This window comes from Zeus faber (assembly GCF_960531495.2).
Source record: "Zeus faber genome assembly, chromosome: 15".
NCBI classification, from domain to species: Eukaryota; Metazoa; Chordata; class Actinopteri; order Zeiformes; family Zeidae; genus Zeus; species Zeus faber.
The window spans coordinates 17,598,668-17,622,283 of NC_137194.1; the positions used below are offsets into that span (position 1 = coordinate 17,598,668).

The following is a 23,616-nucleotide window of genomic DNA, read 5'->3' on the forward strand; positions in this document are numbered from 1 at the left end:
TTGAAGGGTAAATGACGCCGCACACCACCGAAGACAACATCAACACATCTCGCCATCCAACCCCACCCTGAGCCGTGCCACTCCACCTCCGAGAGTGAAACAATGTGGTCGGCTTCTTCCAAACTCAATCACACTCGTGTGAAAATATTGCACGTACAGACCAAACGAAAATGAATATGTTGAAGTAAAAATGGAAAAAGAACAAAATGGAAACGATGATTTCGTTTTAACAGTGCATGCCACACCATGATGCAAAATGACGGAAAAGGGAGGGTGGGGAGAGGGTGGAATTTGTGAGATTAAAAGACAAAGAAATACGAAAAAAAAACAAATAAACTTAATGGGAGCAATCTTTTTCTTTCTCTTTTCTTATTGAAACGGGGGGGACGGGGGGGAGGAGGGCAGCAGAACAATCGGGGATGGTGTGAAGGATGTGTCTTCGTCGGTTACTTTGGCGGGGGCCGTGCTGGCTTGTCCCTCTGCAGAGCTCACTTTTTTTCCGAGTTTAAACAGGTCGCCGCTGTCGTACGTCTTGTTAATGTGGAGCAGGGGAGCAGGCGGGGACCGCAGGCCAGGGCACAAGGAAGTAGAGGGTTAATTAAAGCCTGTGTCAGTGTGGTAAGTGGAATAGTGACCGTCCGATGTTAACTGGGTTGTCTCTGTTGCTGACGGCTGCAGCACAATCGGTTCGCCTCCAGCCTCTGTTCAACAAACAGGAACAAACGTTTTCAGAAGCTGCAAACAGACTCCCGCCTCGCCCCGCCGGTGTTCACGACCAGAAGTGATTCGAACAAACAAAACAAAACAAAACAAAATAAACAAAAAAACAAAAACGGTCTCACCTCTCTCGTCGGATTGCAACTGAGCCTCCAGGTCCTCGGGGGACACGTAGAACTCCTGCTCCTGGCCCTCCCGGGGTCGGGGCTTGCACTTCCCGCAGCAGCAGTTACAGCAGCAGCACAGGCAGCAGCAGAAGTAGCAGCCGGTGGCCAGGCCGCAGAACACAAACAGAGCCTGCGGCGGGGAGGAAAAGGCCCCGTTCGGATTTATTCTCTCGGTGAACACCACCCAGGAGCGCGGTCCGCGAGCGGAGAGGGAGCCCGTCTTACCTTCGCCCACCAGCTCGACAGGACAAAGTATGTGTTGACGTTCTCCTCTCCGAACTGCTCGGCCACGTACAGGCCCAGGGAGCCGTATTTGTCGTAGATGTTCCGCTTGGTGGGGTCGTTCAGGATGGCATGGGCGTTGTTGATCTCCTTGAACTTGTCCGCCGCCTCGGGATTGTCGGGGTTCTTGTCGGGGTGGAACTTGAGCGCCAGTTTCCTGCGGGACGGGGTAGAAGCGAGAAAGATAAAAGGCGACGTGGCGCCTCCCCCGGTCTCCTACCCCCGCTTGTCGGGCGCCGAGGCGCGGCGGGATGCCTCACCTGTAAGACCTCTTGATGTCGTCCGGCGTGGCCACCTTGTCAACCCCGAGCACGTGGTACAGAGATTCACCGGCGGTGGACAGAGAGCGCTGCCTCTGATGTTCGGCCATTGTGCCTCGCGTTCACAATCTGAGCACATTGAGCACAGCGCAACCCAAATGCAGTGACGCGAGTGTGACGAGCGATTTGTCATACCTACAACATAAGAAGTATGTTTCTTTTTTTTTTCTTTCTTTTTTGTAAACAACGTGCAAACGTATGAATTGTGAATTGATTGAAATTAAACGAACCAAAATAATCCACTCAGACATACATCGTATTAATTGCACTGACACACAATGCAGAGGAATGGTGCCGATTTCAGTCAGGAGAAACACAGGCTGTGAGGAAAAGATCAATAATATGAATCCGAAATCAAAAACATAAAAAAAAAAAACATATACACATTTTTCACTCATTAGTCGCTGCTTCACATTGTCGAGCAAATATTCCCAAACCACGAGCCGTGTAGAGTGTAAATACTGACTGACATCATGCCAGGATCACTGACAGGCTCTGTGTTCCATGTGCATCATTCACATCCAGTCAGCCAGGATTTCTCAAACCGCAGCACATGCACTTAACGGTTAACAGCGTTATCCCCCCCAAAAATAAAACTGGCCCAAAAGGATGGCAGCCCGTTGGTGATTTACTAAGATATCCCTTGAAAGCCTTTTTTTTTTTTTTTTTTTTTTTTTTTATTGAAATACAATCATACGTCATACGTCCTACTAAAACAAACTGCAATTCGCAGTGTCGTTTGAACCGCATAGGGGAAGGATTCGACTGTAAGAACGCGACGCTCGGATGACAATCTATGAGGCAGCATCAGCGGCATCAGCGGCATCAGCGGCAGCATCGGCAGCATCAGCAGCATCAGCAGCATCAGCATCCATGTTGCTTCGCGGCCTGCTCCCGAGGCGAGGACCAGATCGGCTGCAGCGGGGCTTTTTTTTTCAAGGACAAGGACCAAAACGTCGAGGGCAGCGGGGGGGGGGGGGGGGGGATGGTGGTCAAAAGGCGCGGTGGCGCTGGCTTACCTCTCACTTGTCTTTCGCGGTTTGGCGGAATGTAATGTTCTTGCGGGGTGTTATTTCAAGCTGGTGTGCGGCGTCCACGGTTGCGCTCCACGCACGCCCAGCCCACTCTAGGTATCAGCAGTGAAGCAGGCCCGCTGCAGCAGAGCGCTGTCCCCGCCCCCCTACTGCCCCCTGCTGGCCGTGCTCATCACGACTGGGACCTGACTGTATCTAGAATAATAATAATAATAATAATAATAATAATAATAATAATAATAATAATAATAAGAAAATAAATATATATATTATTATTTAAAAAAACATCACCGTCGATCACATGTGGCAGTGGGCCTCACAAACAAGCCCCCCGTCTCTCATTGACTCTGGGACTTCCACCCCCACCCCTCCCTGTCACACACACACACACACACACACACACACGCACACACGCACGCACACTGATGTTCCTGCACCACCAATAACTCTTACCTCCAAGTGTAAAATAAACAAGTGCAATACAAATGTATATACATTTGTACATGCATTTTATACAAAAAAATAAATGTATGTACATGCACACACACGTAAATCTACATTTATATTTATTCTAATTATAGTGTGTACATGGCTCATACCCATTTCATAGCCTCTCGGCCTCTCATTGCAACTTAACCTTTCACAGTGTACATCATTTACAGTTCTTAATTAGAATGTAAATATTTGTTAATTCATATTTTTTTAATTCCTTGTTCAATATTTTGTTGTTTTTTTTGCTTATACAGTGTTGCTTGTTGTCTTTTATGCACCAACCTCACCAAGTCACTTTCACTATATTTGCAAATATACTCAAATAAATAAAAATAATTCTGATATGAAAATACAATACAACTACTAAATAATAGCACTACTCTCAAGTAACAGCAGTCAAACATAATTAATGACATTATTAACATTTATTCTAAACATGTTTTAAACATCTGCTCAGTATAGGATCCAGAATTGGACAGGTTATCGCTTCAATTCACTCTTACATTTAATTTCTTCTCTTTACATGTTATTTTCAGGGGTATTTAAACCTATAACCCAATATCCATTTGGCAGTACCACCAAAATGAATAATTATATTTGATTTATTCAACCTTTTATTTTGTGGAATGGGGTGGACACACTTATTTTCCCAGAATGCCTAACTTTAACCCCAAATCATCTAAATGGAGCCATGGGGTAGATCAACATGGGGTAGAATAACATGGGGTAGAATTACATGGAGTAGAATAACATGGAGTAGAATAACACGGGGTACAATAACATGGTGTAGAATAACATGGTGTAGAATAAACATGGGGTAGAATTACATGGGGTACAATTATATTATGTAGAATAACATGGAGTACAATAACATGGAGTAGAATAACACGGGGTACAATAACATGGTGTAGAATAACATGGTGTAGAATAAACATGGGGTAGAATTACATGGGGTACAATTATATTATGTAGAATAACATGGAGTACAATAACATGGAGTAGAATAACACGGGGTACAATAACATGGTGTAGAATAACATGGTGTAGAATAAACATGGGGTAGAATAACATGGGGTACAATTATATTATGTAGAATAACATGGAGTACAATAACATGGGGTAGAATAACAGAGTTGGTTTGAGAGGGTACTCATTTGGATCGTTGGAGCTGGGTTAGTTACAGTGTTAAGATAAGATCTCCCTTGCCAGTTGAAGCAGAGGAGGCTGAGCCTTTTTGTGGTTTGAGCGCTAAGGTCATTTTTACTAATTGTTCTACACATTTTTGATATTGATTTTTACCCTTAGCTGGCAGCATATCAGTTGGTGTTAATATACATTAACAGCAGTTAATATACTTCCAATGCTTGTTTTGTCCCTTTACCTGTATGTTCAGATATTACATCATTGTTATTATTAGTATTGTTATTATTATTATTATTATTATTTACTTTAAATTCCTGTTAGTCTTTGTTCATAAAGAGGCGACTTCAAGAAAACCTTCATACTTTGACTGCAAGGATGATCTATTGATTAGGATTATAGAAACTGATTGGAACGTGATGATGTCTTTGGGCTTTTCCTTCCCCCCCCATTGGACTCGATCAGAAGCTGTAGAGCGCCTTGGCAACCATGACGTCACCGACCCAACCAATCGCCGGGTCCGCAGTGCGCTCGCGTTTTGTATCGCGAGAGGACAGTGTTAGCTCGGTGAGCTAGCTCGGCTGAAAAGGGGACCGTTTGCCTACTCGGCAATGTATATTTTCCCCCGGTTTAAAGCCACTAGCCGCTCCCACGAGATACTTCGCGTTTAACTCCCCGCGCCCGAAAGAAGAACAATCCCCAGACTGCGCTTTGACCGGTGAGTCGAGCAGAAAACGCACACAGCCGGCTAGCTAGCACAAGTGTTAGCATGGTGGAAAATGCCTGGGTTTGTTTTGGAAAGCTCAGTGGATCGCAGGTGAATTGTCCGGCGGCTTGCGATAGCGCGTGTAAAACCGCCCATTTAAAGGGGTAACGTTAGAGGTGTGCACTTGTTAAATCATCTCTCCTGCTCACTGCGCTGCGTGTATTGTTTTGCTCTGTTGTGACCCCCTCATGCGTTCGTGTGTAGGAACGAGCGGCGGCCAAGCTGTGTCAGTCTTGCTCACTTTCCCTTTTACTCACGACGAGGTTCTCACTGTCCAGGACCCCGAGGATGAGTTATGCGGAAAAGCCAGAAGACATCACTAAAGAGGAGTGGATGGATAAATTAAACAACGTTCACATCCAGAGAGCGGACATGAACCGGCTTATTATGAATTACCTGGTGACAGGTACTTGAGCTTGACGTTCGCACTCCAATGAATCACAACCTCACTTGGGAGAACAGGCTCCGAGGCCGCCGCTCACTGATCCCACCGCCCTTTGGGTTTTGTTTCTTTTTGTTTTTAAAAGAGGGATTCAAGGAGGCGGCGGAGAAGTTTCGTCTGGAGTCCGGCATCGAGCCGAGTGTGGACCTGGACTCTCTGGATGAGAGGATAAAGATCAGGGAGATGATCCTGAAGGGACAGATACAGGAGGCCATCGCTCTCATCAACAGCCTCCACCCGGAGCTGCTGGACACCAACCGCTACCTGTACTTTCATCTGCAGGTATGTCAGATGAACATCTGTTGGCCCCTTGTTAAAAAAAGAAATGTTATTACGAATGCACAGTTTAGGAACCTGCTGACACTAGTGAGTATGGTGTTATACATATGTGTAAATGTAAACCCCCCCCCATTTCCCCTGTCGCTACGCAATTATTTCTCATTTACTTCAGTCTATTTTGTTGCTACTCCCAGTTACACTCTGACAAAAGTATGAAATAAGAATCAAAAAGATCTTTTCACTGTCTGTTCTGACCCTAAACTGTAAAATTACCAAGAACCGATCCTGTCCATTGTTTTTTCTGAACAATATAACGGGAACATGATGATTGACATTTAATAAAAATTCTCAGTTAGACATCTAACATACAAACATTAAAAATAATAATAATAGCAGTTGAAAGGCAAACTGAAATTCTAGTATATTTTCTTTAAAATCAAACATGTGTTGATATGGCTCTTGGATTTGGATTTCTGCATTGGGGATATTCTCCCATACTTTTGATTCTTTCTGTAGCACTCGATGGATGCTGTTTACTTTCGTCCCGCAGCAGCAGCACCTGATAGAGCTGATCCGACTGAGGGAGACTGAGTCGGCGCTGGAGTTTGCCCAGACGCAGCTGGCAGAACAGGGGGAGGAGAGCAGAGAGTGTCTGACAGAGATGGAGAGAACGCTCGCTCTGCTGGCCTTCGACAACCCAGAGGAGTCACCGTTTGGGGACCTACTCAACATGATGCAGAGGCAAAAGGTGGGTGTGTCGTGGTCCGGGTGTGAAATTTTGCATTTCTTGCTCTTTACTTAAATTGTTGCTTAAAGAGGTTGTTGTTGCTATAGCATTTTTGATCGTAACACTATTTTCACTGTACAGGTTTGGAGTGAGGTGAACCAGGCCGTACTGGACTATGAAAACAGGGAGTCCACACCCAAACTGGCTAAGCTACTTAAATTGCTTCTCTGGGCTCAAAATGAGCTGGATCAAAAGAAGGTGAAATATCCTAAAATGACTGACCTTAGCAAGGGCACCATTGAAGACCCTAAGTGAAAATTACAATGCCAAGAACAGTCACTCCCCTTATACCCTTAATTTATAATCACTCAGTGACTGCGTGATGACCAGGTAACATATGTGTATAAATATGATGCATTATTTTTAAATGTTGCATTTATGAGAAACGAGAGCCAGTTCATTATGGGAAAAAAATGTCAATTGCTTTGATTACAAAGTAACAGCAGATTTAGGCATTCATCCCAGATTGAAAATACACTTTTACAAACAAACAAATTTGCAGCAAAGTGGCTTTTTGTTTTTCCGAGAATTAGGCCCGAGCCATTATTTACTCTGACCCTTACTGTAAATCGGGTGCTATAGATTAAGATTTATTTTTTGGAACGTGCTAAACCAAAAATTAAGGCTCTTCCGAGCGAAGGGGAAAATAAATGTAATCTACTTCATCATAAATACACAATTCCTATGTTTTCACAAGTTGGGATATTGTCATATTGAGATGGTACCTACACAGGTTGAGGCACAATCATTTCAAACCAGAGATTAAATTGGAGATTTAAATCTCTGACACAGTATTTAAATGTAGTTATTTTTGGAGCCAGTAGAATGATTCACTTTATTATTCTAATACTATCAAATGATTGTAAATTGTATTCATTGCAATGTTTCTGTACTTGCATTTGAGTTGATCACATGCTTTGCCAACCCCTGAAAATCGGACTGTACATTTACAAAGATTGCAAGATTGTCTTGTAATGAATCATTTAACTTTTGGCAGCATATGTGTAAAACAATTTATAATCTATAAGCTCTTCCTAGTCTTAAATCCATATAAAAAAAGTTCACCTTTATTTAATAATCTATCGCAACTGGAACAAATACATTTGTTTTAAAATTACAGATAGTGATCATATGTGTTTGATTTTAAATATAATATAATTTACTGCTCATTTTGCCATGCAACCTGTTCAATGTATTTTCAATTTTGCTGCATAGTTTGTTTTTGTTTTTTTTGGGTATTTTTTGTTATTCAGTGGGGCTTTATTTCAATTGTTTATTATTGCTGCTTGTTTGTCCATGCCTCATTTATTTTTATCGTCTTTGTAGATATTGTTTATGGAGTTCACAATCCCTTTTATTATTGGAAATTTTTAAGGTCAGATTTACAAATATTAAAATAAAGAACTTTTGTGAACCAATTCTTTTTATTTATTTTGGGGTGTGTGTGTGTGTGTGTGTGTGTGTGTGTGTGTGTGTGTGTGTGTGTGTGTGTGTGTGTGTGTGTGTGTGTGTGTGTGTGTGTGTGTGTGTGTGTGTGTGTGTGTGTTGGAGAAATCCTCCTGGGTGGTCGGTGAAGTTAATCTGCCCGCTACAGGAAAACAAAACAGAGTATTAAAGATATTTATTCTGCAGAATAAAGAGAAAGATACAGTCATGCTTCAAATCAGTGTTCTGATCAGTCTATCCCTACTACCGACGAAGAGGGCTTTATACCGGAGAGAGATTGTGTACCATTTGTCAGGTGTCGTTTACAAGACTGTGCCCCTCAATCATATCCCCGGGTGTTACCCTCAAACAGTGATTTAACAGTCAAACTCCGGTCACAGACTATGCCATAAAACAAACACAAAATGCTCTTTCAAGCCCCCTGGGGTTATCCTTATCTCCAAACAAGGTTGAGTGAGGATGGAATGTGATCTGGTTTATCAATACTACAATTGACATTGCTTAGAAAGAATCTCTTTATATGAACTCTGAGAGACTCATTAAAACCCAGAGGCAATGTGTTTTAAAAGCTACGTAACATGAAAAAGGCTATTGTCCCGTTTAAAACATGATCGTGTGCATTTTCTCTCACAATAGATATACTGTATATATAGCTCTGGAAAAAATTGAGAGCACTCCAATTTTTTCTTAAATCAGCATCTCCACATGTATGGCAGCACAGGCACACCTCATTCTACTTGGTGAGGTACTGATTAGGTGATCACCTAAACCAGAACTTATTTAATAAGGAAAAGTATAAAAAACACTGCTGTGGTCATCACTATCCTCTTGCAGTAGGAACAGCTGGGTGGCAAAAACAGTGCTAGAAGTACCTCAAAAGTAATTGGAATCAAAAAAAATACTATTGACCGTGCCAAAAGAGTTGAAAAGAAGAGTTAAGAGTGAGGAAAAGAGGGGTTCAGTTCTGGCTTTACTGGCAGAGCGTCAGGTTGCGTCCTTCCTTAAAATTTCAAAGCCGGCTGTTCATTAGAACAAGTTCAAGCAGCAGACATTGGGGACAACAAAGCTTGGACCGGCAGAGGGCAAAAAGGACTCCCCACTGACCGGGTGAACCGCCAACTCATTGAAATGTCACTCAACACCCGTAGGATAACATCAAGTGAGCTACAAAAACAATGGCAAACGGCAGCTGGGGTGAAGTGCTCGGCGAGGACAGTTTGAAACAGGCTCCTAGGGGCAGGGCTGAAGTTGTGCAAAGCTAGAAACAAGAAAAGCCAGGCTGCGATGTGCAAAGACCATAAGGATTGGACCGTAGAAGACTGGAGGAAGGTCATCTTCTCTGATGAATCTAATTTTCAGCTTTGCCCAAAACCTGGTCGTCTAATGGTTAGACGGAGACCTGGAGAGGCCTACAAACCGCAGTGTCTCGCGCCCACTGTGAAATTCGGTGGAGGATCGGTGATGTTTGGGGGTGCTTTGGCAAGGCTGGAATTGGGCAGATTTGTCTTTGTGAAGGACACATGAATCAACCCACGTAGAAGGTTGTCCTGGAAGAACACTAGCTTCCTTCTTCTCTGACAATGTTCCCAAACTCAATGGATTGGTTTTTTTTGGGGTTTTTTTTTCCAGCAGAAAAATGCTCCATGTCACACAGCCAGGTCAATCAAGGTGCGGATGGAGGACCACCAGACCTCGAGACCCTGTCATGGCCAGCCCAATCTCCAGACCTCAACCCCATTGAAAACCTCTGGAATGTGATCAAGAGGAAGATGGATGGTCACAAGGCATCAAACAAAGCCAAGCTGCTTGAATTTTTGCGCCAGGAGTGGCATTAAATCTCCCAACAGCAATGTGAAAGACTGGTGGAGGGCATGCCGAGACGCATGAAAGCTGTGATTAAATAAAAGGGTTATTCCACCAAATATTGATTTGTGAACTCTTTCTATGTTAAAACATTAGTATTGTGTTGTTTGAAAATGAATATGAACTTGTTATTTTCATTATTCGAGGTCTGAAAACACCGCTTCCTTTTTATTATTTTGACCAGTTGTCATTTTCTGCAAATAAATGCTCTAAATGTCAATAATGATAATGGAATTTGAAGAAATGTCCGTAGTTTATAGAATAAAACAAAAATGTTAATTTCGGAGCTGTGAGAAATATATATAAATATTCAAGATTCAACGGGTTATTTGTCTCATACACGGTCACATATATACGGTCATACATATATGCAGTGAAATGTCATGACACCCAGTCATCACGCACAATAAGATCTAAAAATACAATATATATGTATAGATATAGATAGATATACTGTATAGCAATCAGCCACAGCATTAAAACCACTGTCAGGTGAAGTGAATAACATTGCTCATCTCGTTCCAGTGGCATCTGTCAAGGGGTGTTATGTATTAGGAAGCAAGTGAACAGTCAGTTCTTGTAGTTGATGTGTTGGAAGCAGGAAAAATGGGCAAGCATAAGGATCTGAGTAAGGAGATTTGTGTCTGTGTGTATATGTACAGTATTTATGTGTTTATGTATGTATATATATTTATATATATAGATATACTGTATAAAATACTGTATAATAAGTTGAAGTAATATATTAATAATAAGTTCTGAGAGGTGCTGTGAAAACCTTTCCATGGGTCAGAGTTCTCTTGTAAAGAAAAGACTCGGACTCAGCGGCTCCCACTCACAGTTGCCTTTGCCCCAGATTCCCTTCTTACCCCCGTGTGACAGACGGCAGCGGTCCGGGAAAATATGTAGGTTAAAAGTGCAGTCTGTAGAATTTGTGGAACGGGATTGGCAGAAATACAATATAATATTCATAAGTACGTTTTTATTTGTGTATAATCCCATGAAAATGTTGGCGTTACCTAAGAATAAGTAGTTTTTATCTACATAAGGAGCGGGCCCCGTAACACGGAGGCCGCCATGTTTCTACAGTGGCCCAGAAAGGATGTACCAAACCAACCATTGGAACAAGAGGATCCACACACACACACACACACACAGTATATTGAGGTCCCAAGAGGGTGGGAGCCTTCGTACTGTGGGTGAAGCGAAAAAGGAGGCAACCGAGGGTTCTTGACAAAACTGGATGTTAATTTATTTTGGATAACAAAAAGAAAAAGGCACAACTCAATGGACAAATTAAGTCACTTGTCCTTCTTATTAAATTACAATCGCTTGGCTAAAGAGTGTCTCTCTCCCACACCAAACTCTCCTTCCCTCCTTCTCCTTTTATTATGTTTTGGTTGTTAACTGCACTTTATACAGGTTTTTAAATATGGTGGCTGCCAGTGTTGCATTGGCTCGTGTGTTTTACCAATCACTGTACACTTGGACCAATTATCGTGCACTTAAGTCACTCAAGGTTCCCTTAAAATGGCGTTTTAAGAACTACCATCGTTCCCAGTTCCGGCAGTGCAGACACAATAAAAAGGGGGTGGGGGTCCTCCAACTGTTCTTAGAACTATGAAAAAGTTCCTCCAGTCCAAAAAAACCAATAAGGCCTTATATGGTTCATCCAGTACTGTGTTACCTCCTGTCTGGCTGCTTGTGGGGATTGTGGTCTGTGGCCAGCAGGAGGGAATGTATATATGCATAGAATGCATATTATTGGCTGGGGGCCCCCCCCAAAGAGTCGGCTGTGGGCGTTGGTTCATCCGTTTGACTGCACTGCCAGGACATGTGGCCATTTTCCCCCCACACCTATAGCATTTCACACCTTCCCAGTTAGCTGCTCCACCTTAGGGCTCCACCTCTCCTCGAGAGGGTTTACCTGGATGTGAGGGTGGGAAAGGCTCACTAGAATTGGGTCTCTGGGCCAGTCGCAGGCTGGATTGGTCCCTTCTGCTAGAGTGGAGCATGCAGCGGTTGCCTGATATTGCTCTACTGCCTCAGCAAAAGCACCAGCTGTCTCAGGGCTGTCTCGCGGGGTAGGGCCCGCAAATATTTATAGATTACCAGGGTCTCTACCATAGTTTCTGCTGGATTATTTTCGGGTTAAAACCATTTCTTTGTCATACATATCAGTTTGTGCATCTGCGTCCGGGTTGGTTTTTTTTAAAAGTCCATATGGGGAAATCGCTGGGTCATACCAAACAAACCTAGTGAGCCCAATTCTACTGAGAATTTCCAAATTAAAAAAAGAATCCTGATTGTTGGCCACTGTGGGGCCTAAATCTTGGTAGGCCTTCTGGGCCTCTCCAGAGAGGAAAGCGTATAAGGACTCCGACCCCTTGTTCCTTCAGCCATTGCTCCTGTCTTGCAGAGGTTTCAAAAGCATCTAAATATGCCTCAAAGTCATTTCATCCTCGGGATAAAGTCACTGGCTTTAATTTGATTCACTGCCCATTGGACCTTTTCACACTGCAGTCGGAGCTCCTCGGCCTTCAGCATATTGGCTTTTCTGTTCCCCCACCAGGGCGTGGCTGGTCTCAATCTTGCGCTGGTGGCTCTCAACCTGCCTTTGGAGTATCTCTTCCATTGTCTTCCAGGTTGATACTCAACAAAAGGAACGGTAAGTTGCTCTGCATCAACCTCTAACTTCTAGTGTCGTCTTCGTAGTGTGGGTGAAGGGAAAAAGGAGGCAAACAAAGAAGATCCACATCGCCGGATCTTCATCTATTTCGTATAGCAAAAAGAAAAAGGCACAACTCAGTGGACAGAATAAGTCACTTATCTTCCTGATAATATTACACCGAGTAAACTAAAGAGCGGTGTCTCTCTCCTACTCAAACTCTCCTCCCCGAACACTCTCTCCTCTCCATGCTCTCATTGGGCCTTATAGGGTTGTTCCAACTGCTCCACTCCCAGGTCTGTCTTTCCTCCTGTCTGGCTGCTTGTGGGGATTGTAGTCTTCTTTTGGAGACCATCTTGATCTGTAGTCCCGCTGCCAGCGGAAACACACACGCCGGCCCCCGCACACACACACACACACCCACACACACACACACACACACACACACACACACACACACACACACACACACACACACAAAATCTCTCAAATCACTGTGGCACAAAAATGTCATCACAATCCTGAGGAGGAGCCGTGGAACGCTAATCCCGCAAATCTCAACATGATCTTGTTGTAGTATGTTGCCCCGACAAGTTCTACCTGTCTTGGTATTTTTTTCAGAAGTTACTGTGAATGGCTCGGGCTCACTTCCCAGTGCTGAACAGTCCCGGAACTAAAAAAGAGGAAAAGAAAACCAAGCTTGCGCTGAATGGCTGACAATCATTTATTTAGGGGTTGTAGATGTACGTTGGATCCCTGGGTTTTCGCGACAAACCTCCCTCCAGAACAGAATCCCCAGGGGCAACACATCTGGTCCAGGTGAGATTTACCTACAAGCGAAAGCAGTTGTGTTGTGCAACACTGTAGCTCGTGCGTTTGTAGTCGTGTCTCAAGGTATTTTCTCAAACGTTATTTAAAGGCACCCGTCTGGTTACAGTTTGTTTGAATTGAAGAGTGATCTAAAGCGTATTGAAGATTGAATCCAAACTGCCGAAGGAGGAACGTGAACTCATTCGCTGATGCAACACAACTTAAAGATTCCACAGAAATTACTACATTATCAAGCTGACGGATGGTTTGAAAGCTCCGCATGAGAACTGACAATTCACTCAGGGTTCGTCGTTCTATCGACTTGCATACCACTCGCGTCCGCTTCAAAACACTGTTTTCTTACTTCCCTCCAGACCTCTGGCCCGAACATGGACCGTGATGCTGGTTTTGTGCTCCTGCCTCGTCTACTGTGCCAGGATGGCGATGCCCGTCTGCGTGGTCTCGATGGCGGCCACGTTCGGCTGGAGCAAGACGGAGTCCGGGCTGGTTCTGGGAGGGTTCTACTGGGGCTACTGTCTCACGCAGATCCTGGGAGGACACACAAGTGACAAGTTAGCTCTCCATTTGTCTTCACATGCCCTTGAGCTGACGCATGTGGTCCTGTGTACTCACTGTGGTTTTGATCTGACGTTAAGGGTGATTATTTCCGCTTCTTTCTTCTCCTTTTGATTTAATTTTTTTGTTTTAATGAGATTTGGAGGGGAGAGGATCTTGTTTCTTTCCACCGCCTCCTGGGCTATCATCACAGCCGCTACGCCTCTTCTCGGACGGCTGGAAGATCACTCTGTCGCTGCCATGACGATAGCCAGGTTCCTCATGGGTCTGCTGCAGGGTGAGCGTGGATGGATCTCTGAGACAGAACCAAGTGAACAGGATTCAAGCGCATTCAACCTTTTTTTGTTTTTCCCTTTCTAGCAAAGTTACAAATATAGCCCATGCCTTGTATTAGGAAATTTTACCATATGTTTCCATGCAGTTATTTTCTCCCCAAAGCAAAACAACTTAACACCCAGGTCGATAGTAATATATGGGGTTTGATAAAGTACCCTTTATATCATGACAAAAACAATAAATGTTGTCAGATGGCTGGGCCAAAATAGAATAATGAATCCATTATTTTCTCCTCGTGCTGAGTGATGTTCATCAACACATAAAGCCATCTTGCTTTTCAACACTCATCTAAAGGAAGATAAGCTACAATTCATGCCAGACAGTGTACCCTGTTCCAAAGAGACCACAGAGGGATTCTCTGTCAAGCTCGCTAAAAGGGATTTTTCTGTTCTGACTCTTTATTATATGAATGGACTGGTCAGTAGTTATACTGCAGGGTCATATTATATTCTATGTCCTCAGTACTAAAATCTTGCTTTGGACAAAAGTGTTGGATTGCCCCATGTAATATGTTGCGTCAACAATGATCTTAAAGCTTTGAGGAGCACATGGGATATGGAGGGATGACATGGAAGTGGGGCGGTGTGTACTTATTGCAGTGAATGCTCTTCCAGGTGTTGTCTTCCCGTCCCTGGTCAGCGTGTGCTCCCAGCGCATGGTCGAGGGAGAGCGAGGTTTCCTGATGAGCTGCATCAACGGCGGCTCTTATTTCGGGTTAGTCACGACACTAATAAACACGCTGCGAAAAAGACGCTTTCCGCTTACTGACTTTTTCTTTCTTTTCTTTCTTTCTTTTTGGTACCGTGTTCTCCTTTCAGGATGCTGGTGGTGGGCGGGGTGGGCTCCCTGATGCTGGAGCGCCGCGGGTGGCAGAGCGTCTTCTACGCCACCGGGGCCTTGTCCGGACTGTGGGCGCTCATTGTGTGTCGCTTCTTATTGCAAGGCAAGGCTTCCGGATGATCCCACTGTGAATTATTTACGGCGGCCCGTATTATTCCACCGTGGATTTTCTTTGCTCACTCAACGAGGGGAAAGGCCGCGCAGCACGGGGAACAGCTTCACGTGTTGCAGACATTGTGACGTGCGTGTAAGGTGTGCTTTTGTGCTGCAGGTCAGGTCATCCCCAACCATCTGCTCTCTGCCTCGTACTGGAGTGTTCCCAAATTACACTGGCTGTCTCATCTCAAGAAGGGGCCCGTTTGGTACAGTTCCCGTCTTTCTGTTCTCGAAGCCTCGGTCACATCTGCGTGCGAGCCGGGCGCTCTGACCGTCCCCTTGTGCTCTGCTCTCCGCTCCGTAGCGCCATGGTCTTGGCTCACATGTGTCACTCCGGCGCTTCCTACGCGCTGCTGTCCTGGCTGCCCACGTACTTCAAGGATACATTTCCACATGCTCCGGTACCGACCCATGAGACCTTTGTTGTTCATTTTCTTCATGGTTTTGTGTGTGTGTGTGTGTGTGTGTGTGTGTGCGTGTGTGTGTTTTTGTTGATCGCCGCTACATCTTTATTTGTATTTTATATAAGGGATGGCTGTACAACGTGATCCCGTGGACGATTGCAATCCCGTCAGCTGTCAGCGGAGGATACGTTTCAGATTACCTCATCAACGCAGGTTTCTCACGTCCTTTACAATTCCTGAGTAATTTAAGTTGGGGGCGGTGAACGTTAAATAGAACGTCATTAAAACATCCCTTTGTTTCCTTTGCGCACCTTCCGGTGTTTGACTTTTCATGGACATTTCTATCTGTCTTTTTTGCTATTAGGATACGGTGTGTCCGCCGTCAGGAAAATCATGCAGGTGACTGTGACTGTGTTTTTCTATTGGGATCTGTTTTTGTTGTGTCGAAGGGATTATATAATGCCACTCCCACGGAGAAACGAGAAAGGCCAGATTCTCACCTTTGTAAAATAAGAGAATGAGAGTGGGGGGGGGGGGACTCTGTGTAACTTTATGAGTGCTTTATAAGAGTTGGGCTCAGGTTGGCTCCGGATTCCAGCCAAACATGTTTGATCCCTTCTGTGATAAACTCACCACTCCACCACACCTCGTTCAGTGAGAGCAGACAGCCAATCAGGTTAAGGCCCGTGGAAAAAATGAGCAGCACCTAAAGAAACAGGAAACAAGGCCTACATAATACATAGAGTCCAGTTAAGTCACGTTAGGTACGTATTACAGGTCCTGTAAATCAACACAAAAGGAAGGGACGCTTCCTCCCAAAGGTTGTTGGAACTTCCTGCGGCGCGAGAACGCCTCCTGTGACCGATTGTAGTTTTCGGGGGTTTTGTGATATGCAGAACGAGTTACAATTTTTCCGCGTGAACGCTGCGCAGTCCACAGGGCGCTGGATGTGAATGAATTCCGAGAGACCAATCTTGGACTTATTTAACTTCAGATGATGAATTGCTTTTGAAACAAATCAAATCACGCAAATGTTCTTCTACTTCTGGAAAAATTTACAACAGTTTGTTACTAATTCCTGCTCCAAATGTACATTGCTATCGATCAAAATTAAACCAGACGTCTGAAACGTTCTGGTTCTAACGAGACCTCAACCATGTCTGTGCGTACTGCGATTGCCGTGTTTCCGATACTTTTGGCCCGAATAAACGATTTGTAATCATAAAAATCCGATCAAAAACAGTAGGGGTCCCCTAATTAATACATTGTTTTTTTTTCCTTTTTGAAAGAGATGCCTATAACTCCTTTTCACCCGATCTTGTTGGTTTTTTTCCAGTTCGTGGCCATGGGTGTATCAAGTGTCTTCATGCTGCTGGTCTGTAAACCAGTCACCTTCACCTTTGCTTTGGCCTCAGTCTCTGCTGCAGTGGGATGCAACACTTTCAGCACCAGGTCTGTTTGTGAAGACAGGTTGATCACTGTATTATTGTACTGACGTTTTGCCTTTTCCTGTTGCTCTGCATGGCATGCGTTCGGTCTTGAGAATTTTTTTTCTTTTTCTTTTTGCTGTTGCTGTCTTGATGGTGCCTTGTTGTCTTCGCTCTGTAAATGTTTTCACTTTATAAGTTTCAAAACATTTTGCCAAAGGACTGCAGGTGAAAATTAGTCAGCTGGCATATTTACAGAAATGTTAATTGTGTGTTGTCCTTAAAAATACATATTTATATAAATAATAATAATAATAATAATAATAATAATAATAATCATCATCATCATCATCATCATCTCGCTCTCATAATGCCTAAATTGAGGCTTTGTGTTATTCTGTGGTCAGTGGCAGTTGGACAACTATTCATTGGATATTGTACAAGTCTATCTCAAAAGCAGAAATAAAATGGCTCAAGCTTAAGTTACCATTGTCAAAATAGCTGTTCAAGAGCTACTTCATGTACACAATCAGGGACAATGATGTGCTCAGTTCAGCCACAGAACCAACGTTGACCGGATATCAAAATGCTCATCTATATACTATATCCATATGTGTTATTCATCAAGCTAAAAACATACTTACTCCATACAACATAATAATAATAACATACAGTACTTCGATGGATGGATGCATTCATCCATCCATCAATCCATCCACCCATCCATCCATCCATCCGCCCCCAGGGGGAAATTGGAGTATCTTGATAGCTCACATAAATACAATAAGCTAAATAATACTAAAGCAATAAAATTAAAAAGAAAATGGCAATATATTGGTTAACTGTACACAACAAAGTATGGCAATATATTGTACCTTGAAACTAATGATGAACAAAAATATAATTAAACAGAAAAATAGTAATTAAAAAAAAAAAAGATACAATTCAAAATGACCTAACAAATAAAAGTTAATATACAATAACTTGTGAAAATAAGCAGTGAAGCAGAAAGATTAATGTAGAATAAACCTGACATTAAATATAAGCCTTAAACAGCAAATAAAATATTTATGGAGGCTCATTTCCTCCAGGGACAAAAAGTAAATTGAGAAAACGCAGAAAAACAATATCTTATTATAATCTAATTATAATAATTATGACTTAGGTCAAAATTATGAACTGACTTACCTGATTCATCAAGTAAGTTAAGAATTTCATGGTTTGTAAAGCCATATTTGAAATCGTGTTCAATGTGATCCATTCCCAATTCATTGAATGACTGGCTCTCAATGTCAGCAGTCCACTAGTAGACAAATTTTTTGACATAAATATATTGATTTTATATTATACTATATAGATAGATAGATAGATCAGTATGTTCTAGACAGACTTTGATGAACTTAGTAGTTTTATAAATCCTGGTGAGTCAGAAATTGGCTTCCTTAAATATTGGCAATCAGCCTATAAACCAAATATTTCACAGTAAACATACACTTCTTGTATCAAAGTCCTAATTTAGGTTTAGGGATCAGGGAAAATTTAGAATAAGATTATTGTATCTTAAGTCAATAAGTCTTGGTGATCATTTCTTTCCAGGATTGGCTAGAAACGCCTATAAACACTGATCACCACAACATTAAAACCACCGACAGGTGAGGTGAATAACATTGCACATCTTGTTCCAATGGCACCTGTCAAGGGGATATATTAGGCAGCAAGTGAACAGTCAGTTCTTGAAGTTGATGTGTTGGAAGCAGGAAAAATGGACAAAAGGATCTGAGTGACTTTGACAGGGGCCAAATTGTGATGGCTAGAAGACTGGGTCAGAGCATCTCCAAAGCGACAGGTCTTGTGGGGTGTTCCCCGTATGCAGCGGTTAGTATGCACAATCTCATTGATGTGCATGGGGAGTGAAGTCCAGCCCGTCTGGTCAGATCCCACAGAAGAGCTACTGTAGCACAAATTGCTGGAAATAGTTAATGCTGCTATGATAGAAAGGTGTCAGAACACACAGTGCATCACAGCTTGCAGAGTCTCCATGCTGACCCCTGACCACCACCGAAAGCACCTACAATGGACACGTGAGCGTCAGAACTGGACCATGGAGCAATGGAAGAAGGTGGCCTGGTCTGATGAATCACATTTTCTTTTACATCATATGGGTGTCAGGGTGCCTGGGCATCGTTTACCTGGGGGAGAGAGGGCACCAGGATGTACTATGGGAAGAAGGCAAGGCGGCGGAGGCAGTGTGATGCTCTGGAAAATGTTCTGCTGGGAAACCTTGGGTCCTGGCATTCATGTGGATGTCACTTTGGCACATACCACCTACCTCAACGTTGTTTAGGTGGGTCAGAGCTGTTTTGGCGGCACAAGAGGGACCTACACAATATTTGGGGGGTGGCTTTAATGTTGTGGCTGACCAGTGTGTATACAAGGCTGAAGATGGCTTCTTATTCACCAGCTCCTTATTTGAAATGTTCCACCTTAAATGGCCGCAATAACATTGTTTTGCCTGTAGATGGCTCTATTTGCTGACTAATCTCTGTCCTGTACTGTAGAGGCCTCTATTGAGAGAATTCCAAAATGACTTATCTGTTTTGTATATTCTGCATTCAGAAAAATAAAACAAACAGTGACTGTCCAGCACGCATTTTTTCATTGGAACTAATGGAAAAAAAAAAATAAAAATCCGAAAAGCTACTTTATGAAGCAACCAGAAACACAACATGACAAGATGGACTTTAATTAAATGAGAACGGCAAAAAGTGATTGCACTTTCTGCCTTATTGTCATGACTTCACTATAGGTTGTTTTTTTTTTATTACGGCTTTTATTGTGGATATGACATGTTTTATTATTAACCTCTGAACATGGTACGCAGACTGTGGCGTCATTGTGTCTTTGCATTTTCCCTCGTTGCCACGCTCCTCCCCCCACTTCGAACGTCTCAACGTTTCGAAGCAATCCGACACATGTGCATGACCGGCAATGCAAGTATCAGAATCCAGAATTACAAGGGATTGTACAGCAGCGATCTTTTCTTATGAATCTCTGAACATGGTGTGCACTGCAGAACGAACATTTTTCGACCGTCCTCTGCAGCGCTTTCTGGTCAGAGACAGAGCGGTTGCCACGCCGTGCTGGGATGCAGTGCGGCTGTCTGCGTTGTGACACAGCCAATGTAGTGCTTTTAAATGAGGAAACGCTATTTCATTACTTTACGGTGTTTCGTCGAATCCCCGCTTTTCATTCAAGTTCCCGTAAAAGTAGGGTGAACAGCGTTCGCTTCCACATGCTCTACGGCTAGGAAGCTCAAATGTGCTCTTCTCATTCTCATGTCCTTTCCGAGTTCTCTTTAAAGAAATCTTCCATATCGATGTCGTTTTTGGTGTTGCTATCTGTGCTGCTACTCCCTTTAAGCTGTAACACCACGTAGAAGCACGGAGGCACAGACGGAGCGTGACATGGAGGCAGTCATTGCCAGTCATGGCTTCATTCCTGCTAGATATTCATTTTTATATATATTCTGCCTATTGACATATACACAGCTGAAAACACCAATTTGGTCTTTTCCCTTAATGTAGAAGATGACTTTCAATTGGGGAAATATAAATGAGACTACAGTCTGCACACCATGTTCAGACATACATAAAAAAAGATCGCAACAGTAGCCTCTCCTGTAATTCTGTATTCTGACACTTAGTTACACTGTTTGTCATGCAAATATCTGATTTTTGAGGCGAGAGCGAAGAACACAGCAATTGGGGAAAGATTGCAAAGACACAATGACACCACAGTCTGCAAACCATGTTCAGAGGTTAATAATAAAAAAAAAAAATCATAATAAAAGCCCTAATAAAAACGTATATACTAGAACAAAGTCATGACAATTATGCAGAAAGTGCGATCACTTTTTGCCTTTCTCACTTAGTTACAGTCCATCTTGCCATGCTGCGTTTGTGGTCGTAGCTTTTCGATTTCTTTTTTTTTTAAATATACTTCAATGAAAAATGCGGTCATTTTTACACTTTTGTTTTTCTGAACACAGAGCATTCATAACAGGTGAGTTGTTTTGGAAATCTCTCAATAGAGGCCCCCACAGCACAGGACAGAATTGCGTCTGATCATTTAAGGTGAACTGAACAGTTAGACGGAGGAGCCAACTTCAACAGGCTCGGGCAGGGGGAGAGGAGGGGGAGGGCGCCCGAGCACCTGCTGGATGAGATCAAAATCCAAATGTCAATACTGTCACCGGTGTGTGTTTTAGGCCTGGCTTGTTTGCCTCAGCAGGGACAAAGCTTTTGGAAATCGTGGTCATTTTGCACGACAAACCACAAATGAAATATACCGATGAAATACCAATCTGACATTTTTTTATTTGTATTTTTTTAGTTTTCAATGAAATGTAATTCAACCGATATCTCTCCTGCTTGCATTGTTGAAAGCCAGTGTCCCTGGACCGTGTGTTACGCATTCATGTTTCATCCATTTTTAGAACTCGGCAGAAAAAATAACTCCTCGTGTGGGTTTTCCATTCTGCAGTGGGGTTTCCATCAACGTACAGGACCTCGCCCCGTCCTGCGCGGGGGCTCTCTATGGTACGTTGCCGTCCAATTTTTTTGCGCTGTGTGGAAATTTGACAACAAATCGAGTCTGCACCATTGTAAGTCTTTTTTTTTTTTTTTTATATATCAACAGGTTTTATGAATATGTGCGGCGCTTTCATGGGTACGTGTTGAAAATGGCTCAACTGTACATTTCACCAGCACTGACTGTCGCTTCAGGATCATTTTGAGCTGCTGTGTGTGTGTGTGTGTGTGTGTGTGTGTGTGTGTGTGTGTGCTCCACAGGACTCTTGGTGGTTTTCTTCTCGGGGTATTTGATCGAGGTTACGGCGTCGTGGCCGGCGGTATTCTCCCTCATCGGTTTACTCAACGTCACGGGCCTGGGGTTCTTCCTCGTCTTGGGGGACGCCAGCCGCGTGGACCTGGAGGATTACAGAGCTGTGTCTCCTGTTGGAAGACAGCCGCTTTAATAGCGAGCTCCGATTTCAATGTCGTTGTCTGTTGTCTGTTGTTAAGAATTCAACAGTAAAATAATTGTCAGATTTTGACTGTGAATGCTGACATACTACAACTATTGCACAAACAGAATTTCAGACATTGTTTAAAAATGTGAAATGTATAATTGTTTTACATTTTATAATTTATAATAGTATTTCTGATATTGTGTTGCTTACGTACTTATTGAAATCAAATAAAATTGTCAACCATGACAATTCCCATCTAAATAATAATGAAGTTGCAATTTGAAATTAGACCACCTACTAGATACCTGCTTTAAAAATGGAGATCATTTGTCATTTCTGCTCTATATTAAAGGTTCTTTAGGGTTAATTTAAATAAAAATATACATTATGTATTTTCTTACAATTCCGGGCATGGTCCAAAAAAGCAACACGTAGAGAACATTCCATTCAGCCCAGTCAGCTGGGCTGACAGTAACAAATAAAAGCTCTCTGAGGCCCCCTGGAGTAGCATGTAAACCTGCTGGTCGGGTCAACAGAAAGCTGCTGAAAAGTTTACAAAATATGGATCTCAAGATGCTAGGAATGGAACACTGAAAATGAAATGGTATTATTTATTTCCACTGAGCACATCTCTGTTTATTTGGGTCTTAGCCTGAAAGCTGTTGTTTTCCCACCTTTTGAAGATGTTGCTGTGTTGACCACATGGTGACTTTTTTTCAGTGATTAATAACATTCATTTTCCATGTATTTTCAATGTTAGGGGTCTCAGGGTCGTGTTTAGACTGCGTACAAGAAGCAGCTCTTACAGAAGGTGTGAAATTGAACAATGCCCTCAAATATTAAACACTACATTCAAGGCTTTTGGTGAAGATTAGATGACTAGATTTTTCCAGGTTCTGTTCTTGACGAATCACTCAATAAAAAGATTCATCCCATTTTCTGATCCTTCCTTCGTTTGATTCCGTTGGTGTAAAGCGGGCTCTGAGGACTTCCGGTGAACGACCAAACCCCAGTCGGTTGTGAATTGAATTCTCACAGGAATGATACAATTCCGTCTAAATTGATTGAGGAGTTGCATTGACTTAGGCGGACGAATGCAAAGTGTGGATCCCACCCGGGAATAGCCTTATCGTCTCGAAAGTATTAGTTTGGGGGAGATAAATGCAAAGTGTGAATCCCCAAAATAATTGACTTCCTCCTACATGATTCATTTCGGTGGAACGAAAGTGTAAAACAGCCACCTTCGACATGAATCCTCATGCTCAGTGCTTGTCCTAAATCCCCTCATAATTGTTTATCGACTGTTTGGCTGGAGTGACTCCTGACTTCAGAGTCATTCAAGAGATGCGTTCTCAATGGACGAATGGTTTTGGGGTCTTGCCTCACTAGTCCACACGAAGCTACATCTGGGACAAGACGCGTGTCTGGAGTCCGCCTTCTTGATTTATTGGTTTAAACTCTAATTCGTGTGTCCCCCGCGGCCCTGTGGCCCATCAGAGCGTGCCGGATTGCCGCTCCTCGTGTTCGTGGTGGACCTTGATTTAATAACTGGACAATTAATGCACGCCGTGAATGCCGCGAGAGGAATCCCTTGAGACTCTCGCCTCTTCCCGCGCCTCCACCTGCAATTAATTG

General features: G+C 43.1%; 3 protein-coding genes across 3 annotated transcripts; 2 read left to right on the forward strand and 1 right to left on the reverse strand.

Moving 5' to 3' along the window:
- Positions 1–594: 594 nt before the first annotated feature.
- Positions 595–1,536, reverse strand: dnajc5aa (DnaJ (Hsp40) homolog, subfamily C, member 5aa; the record flags this gene model as incomplete). Its single annotated transcript, XM_080015490.1, has 4 exons — positions 595–701; positions 843–1,014; positions 1,110–1,323; positions 1,427–1,536. 4 exons carry the CDS (start codon positions 1,534–1,536, stop codon positions 595–597), a joined length of 603 nt encoding a protein of 200 aa, XP_079871616.1.
- A 3,172-nt stretch (positions 1,537–4,708) lies between these two features.
- LOC307241416 (glucose-induced degradation protein 8-B homolog) lies at positions 4,709–7,844 on the forward strand. The gene is made up of 5 exons (XM_080015489.1): positions 4,709–4,870; positions 5,197–5,324; positions 5,446–5,642; positions 6,190–6,387; positions 6,508–7,844. The coding sequence occupies exons 2-5, from the start codon at positions 5,207–5,209 to the stop codon at positions 6,679–6,681; spliced, it is 687 nt and encodes a 228-aa protein (XP_079871615.1). The 5' UTR covers positions 4,709–4,870; positions 5,197–5,206; the 3' UTR covers positions 6,682–7,844.
- A 5,253-nt stretch (positions 7,845–13,097) lies between these two features.
- On the forward strand, positions 13,098–22,825 carry LOC307241229 (voltage-gated purine nucleotide uniporter SLC17A9-like). Its single transcript, XM_080015269.1, has 13 exons — positions 13,098–13,222; positions 13,588–13,785; positions 13,927–14,066; positions 14,740–14,839; positions 14,944–15,068; positions 15,237–15,327; positions 15,426–15,522; positions 15,651–15,738; positions 15,890–15,924; positions 16,862–16,977; positions 21,495–21,550; positions 21,651–21,680; positions 21,803–22,825. Exons 1-13 carry the CDS (start codon positions 13,113–13,115, stop codon positions 21,985–21,987), a joined length of 1,371 nt encoding a protein of 456 aa, XP_079871395.1. The 5' UTR covers positions 13,098–13,112; the 3' UTR covers positions 21,988–22,825.
- Positions 22,826–23,616: the final 791 nt, after the last annotated feature.

Excerpts from the sequence above, each read along its gene's own strand:
- LOC307241416 (XM_080015489.1), top strand. The coding sequence starts at position 5,207 with ATGAGTTATGCGGAAAAGCCAGAAGACATCACTAAAGAGGAGTGGATG. Across the intron at positions 5,325-5,445 it reads TATGAATTACCTGGTGACAG|AGGGATTCAAGGAGGCGGCG; the intron begins GTACTTGAGCTT and ends TGTTTTTAAAAG. Across the intron at positions 5,643-6,189 it reads ACCTGTACTTTCATCTGCAG|CAGCAGCACCTGATAGAGCT; the intron begins GTATGTCAGATG and ends TTCGTCCCGCAG.
- LOC307241229 (XM_080015269.1), top strand. The coding sequence starts at position 13,113 with ATGGCTGACAATCATTTATTTAGGGGTTGTAGATGTACGTTGGATCCC. Across the intron at positions 15,328-15,425 it reads CTCAAGAAGGGGCCCGTTTG|CGCCATGGTCTTGGCTCACA; the intron begins GTACAGTTCCCG and ends TCCGCTCCGTAG. Across the intron at positions 15,739-15,889 it reads AGATTACCTCATCAACGCAG|GATACGGTGTGTCCGCCGTC; the intron begins GTTTCTCACGTC and ends TTTTGCTATTAG.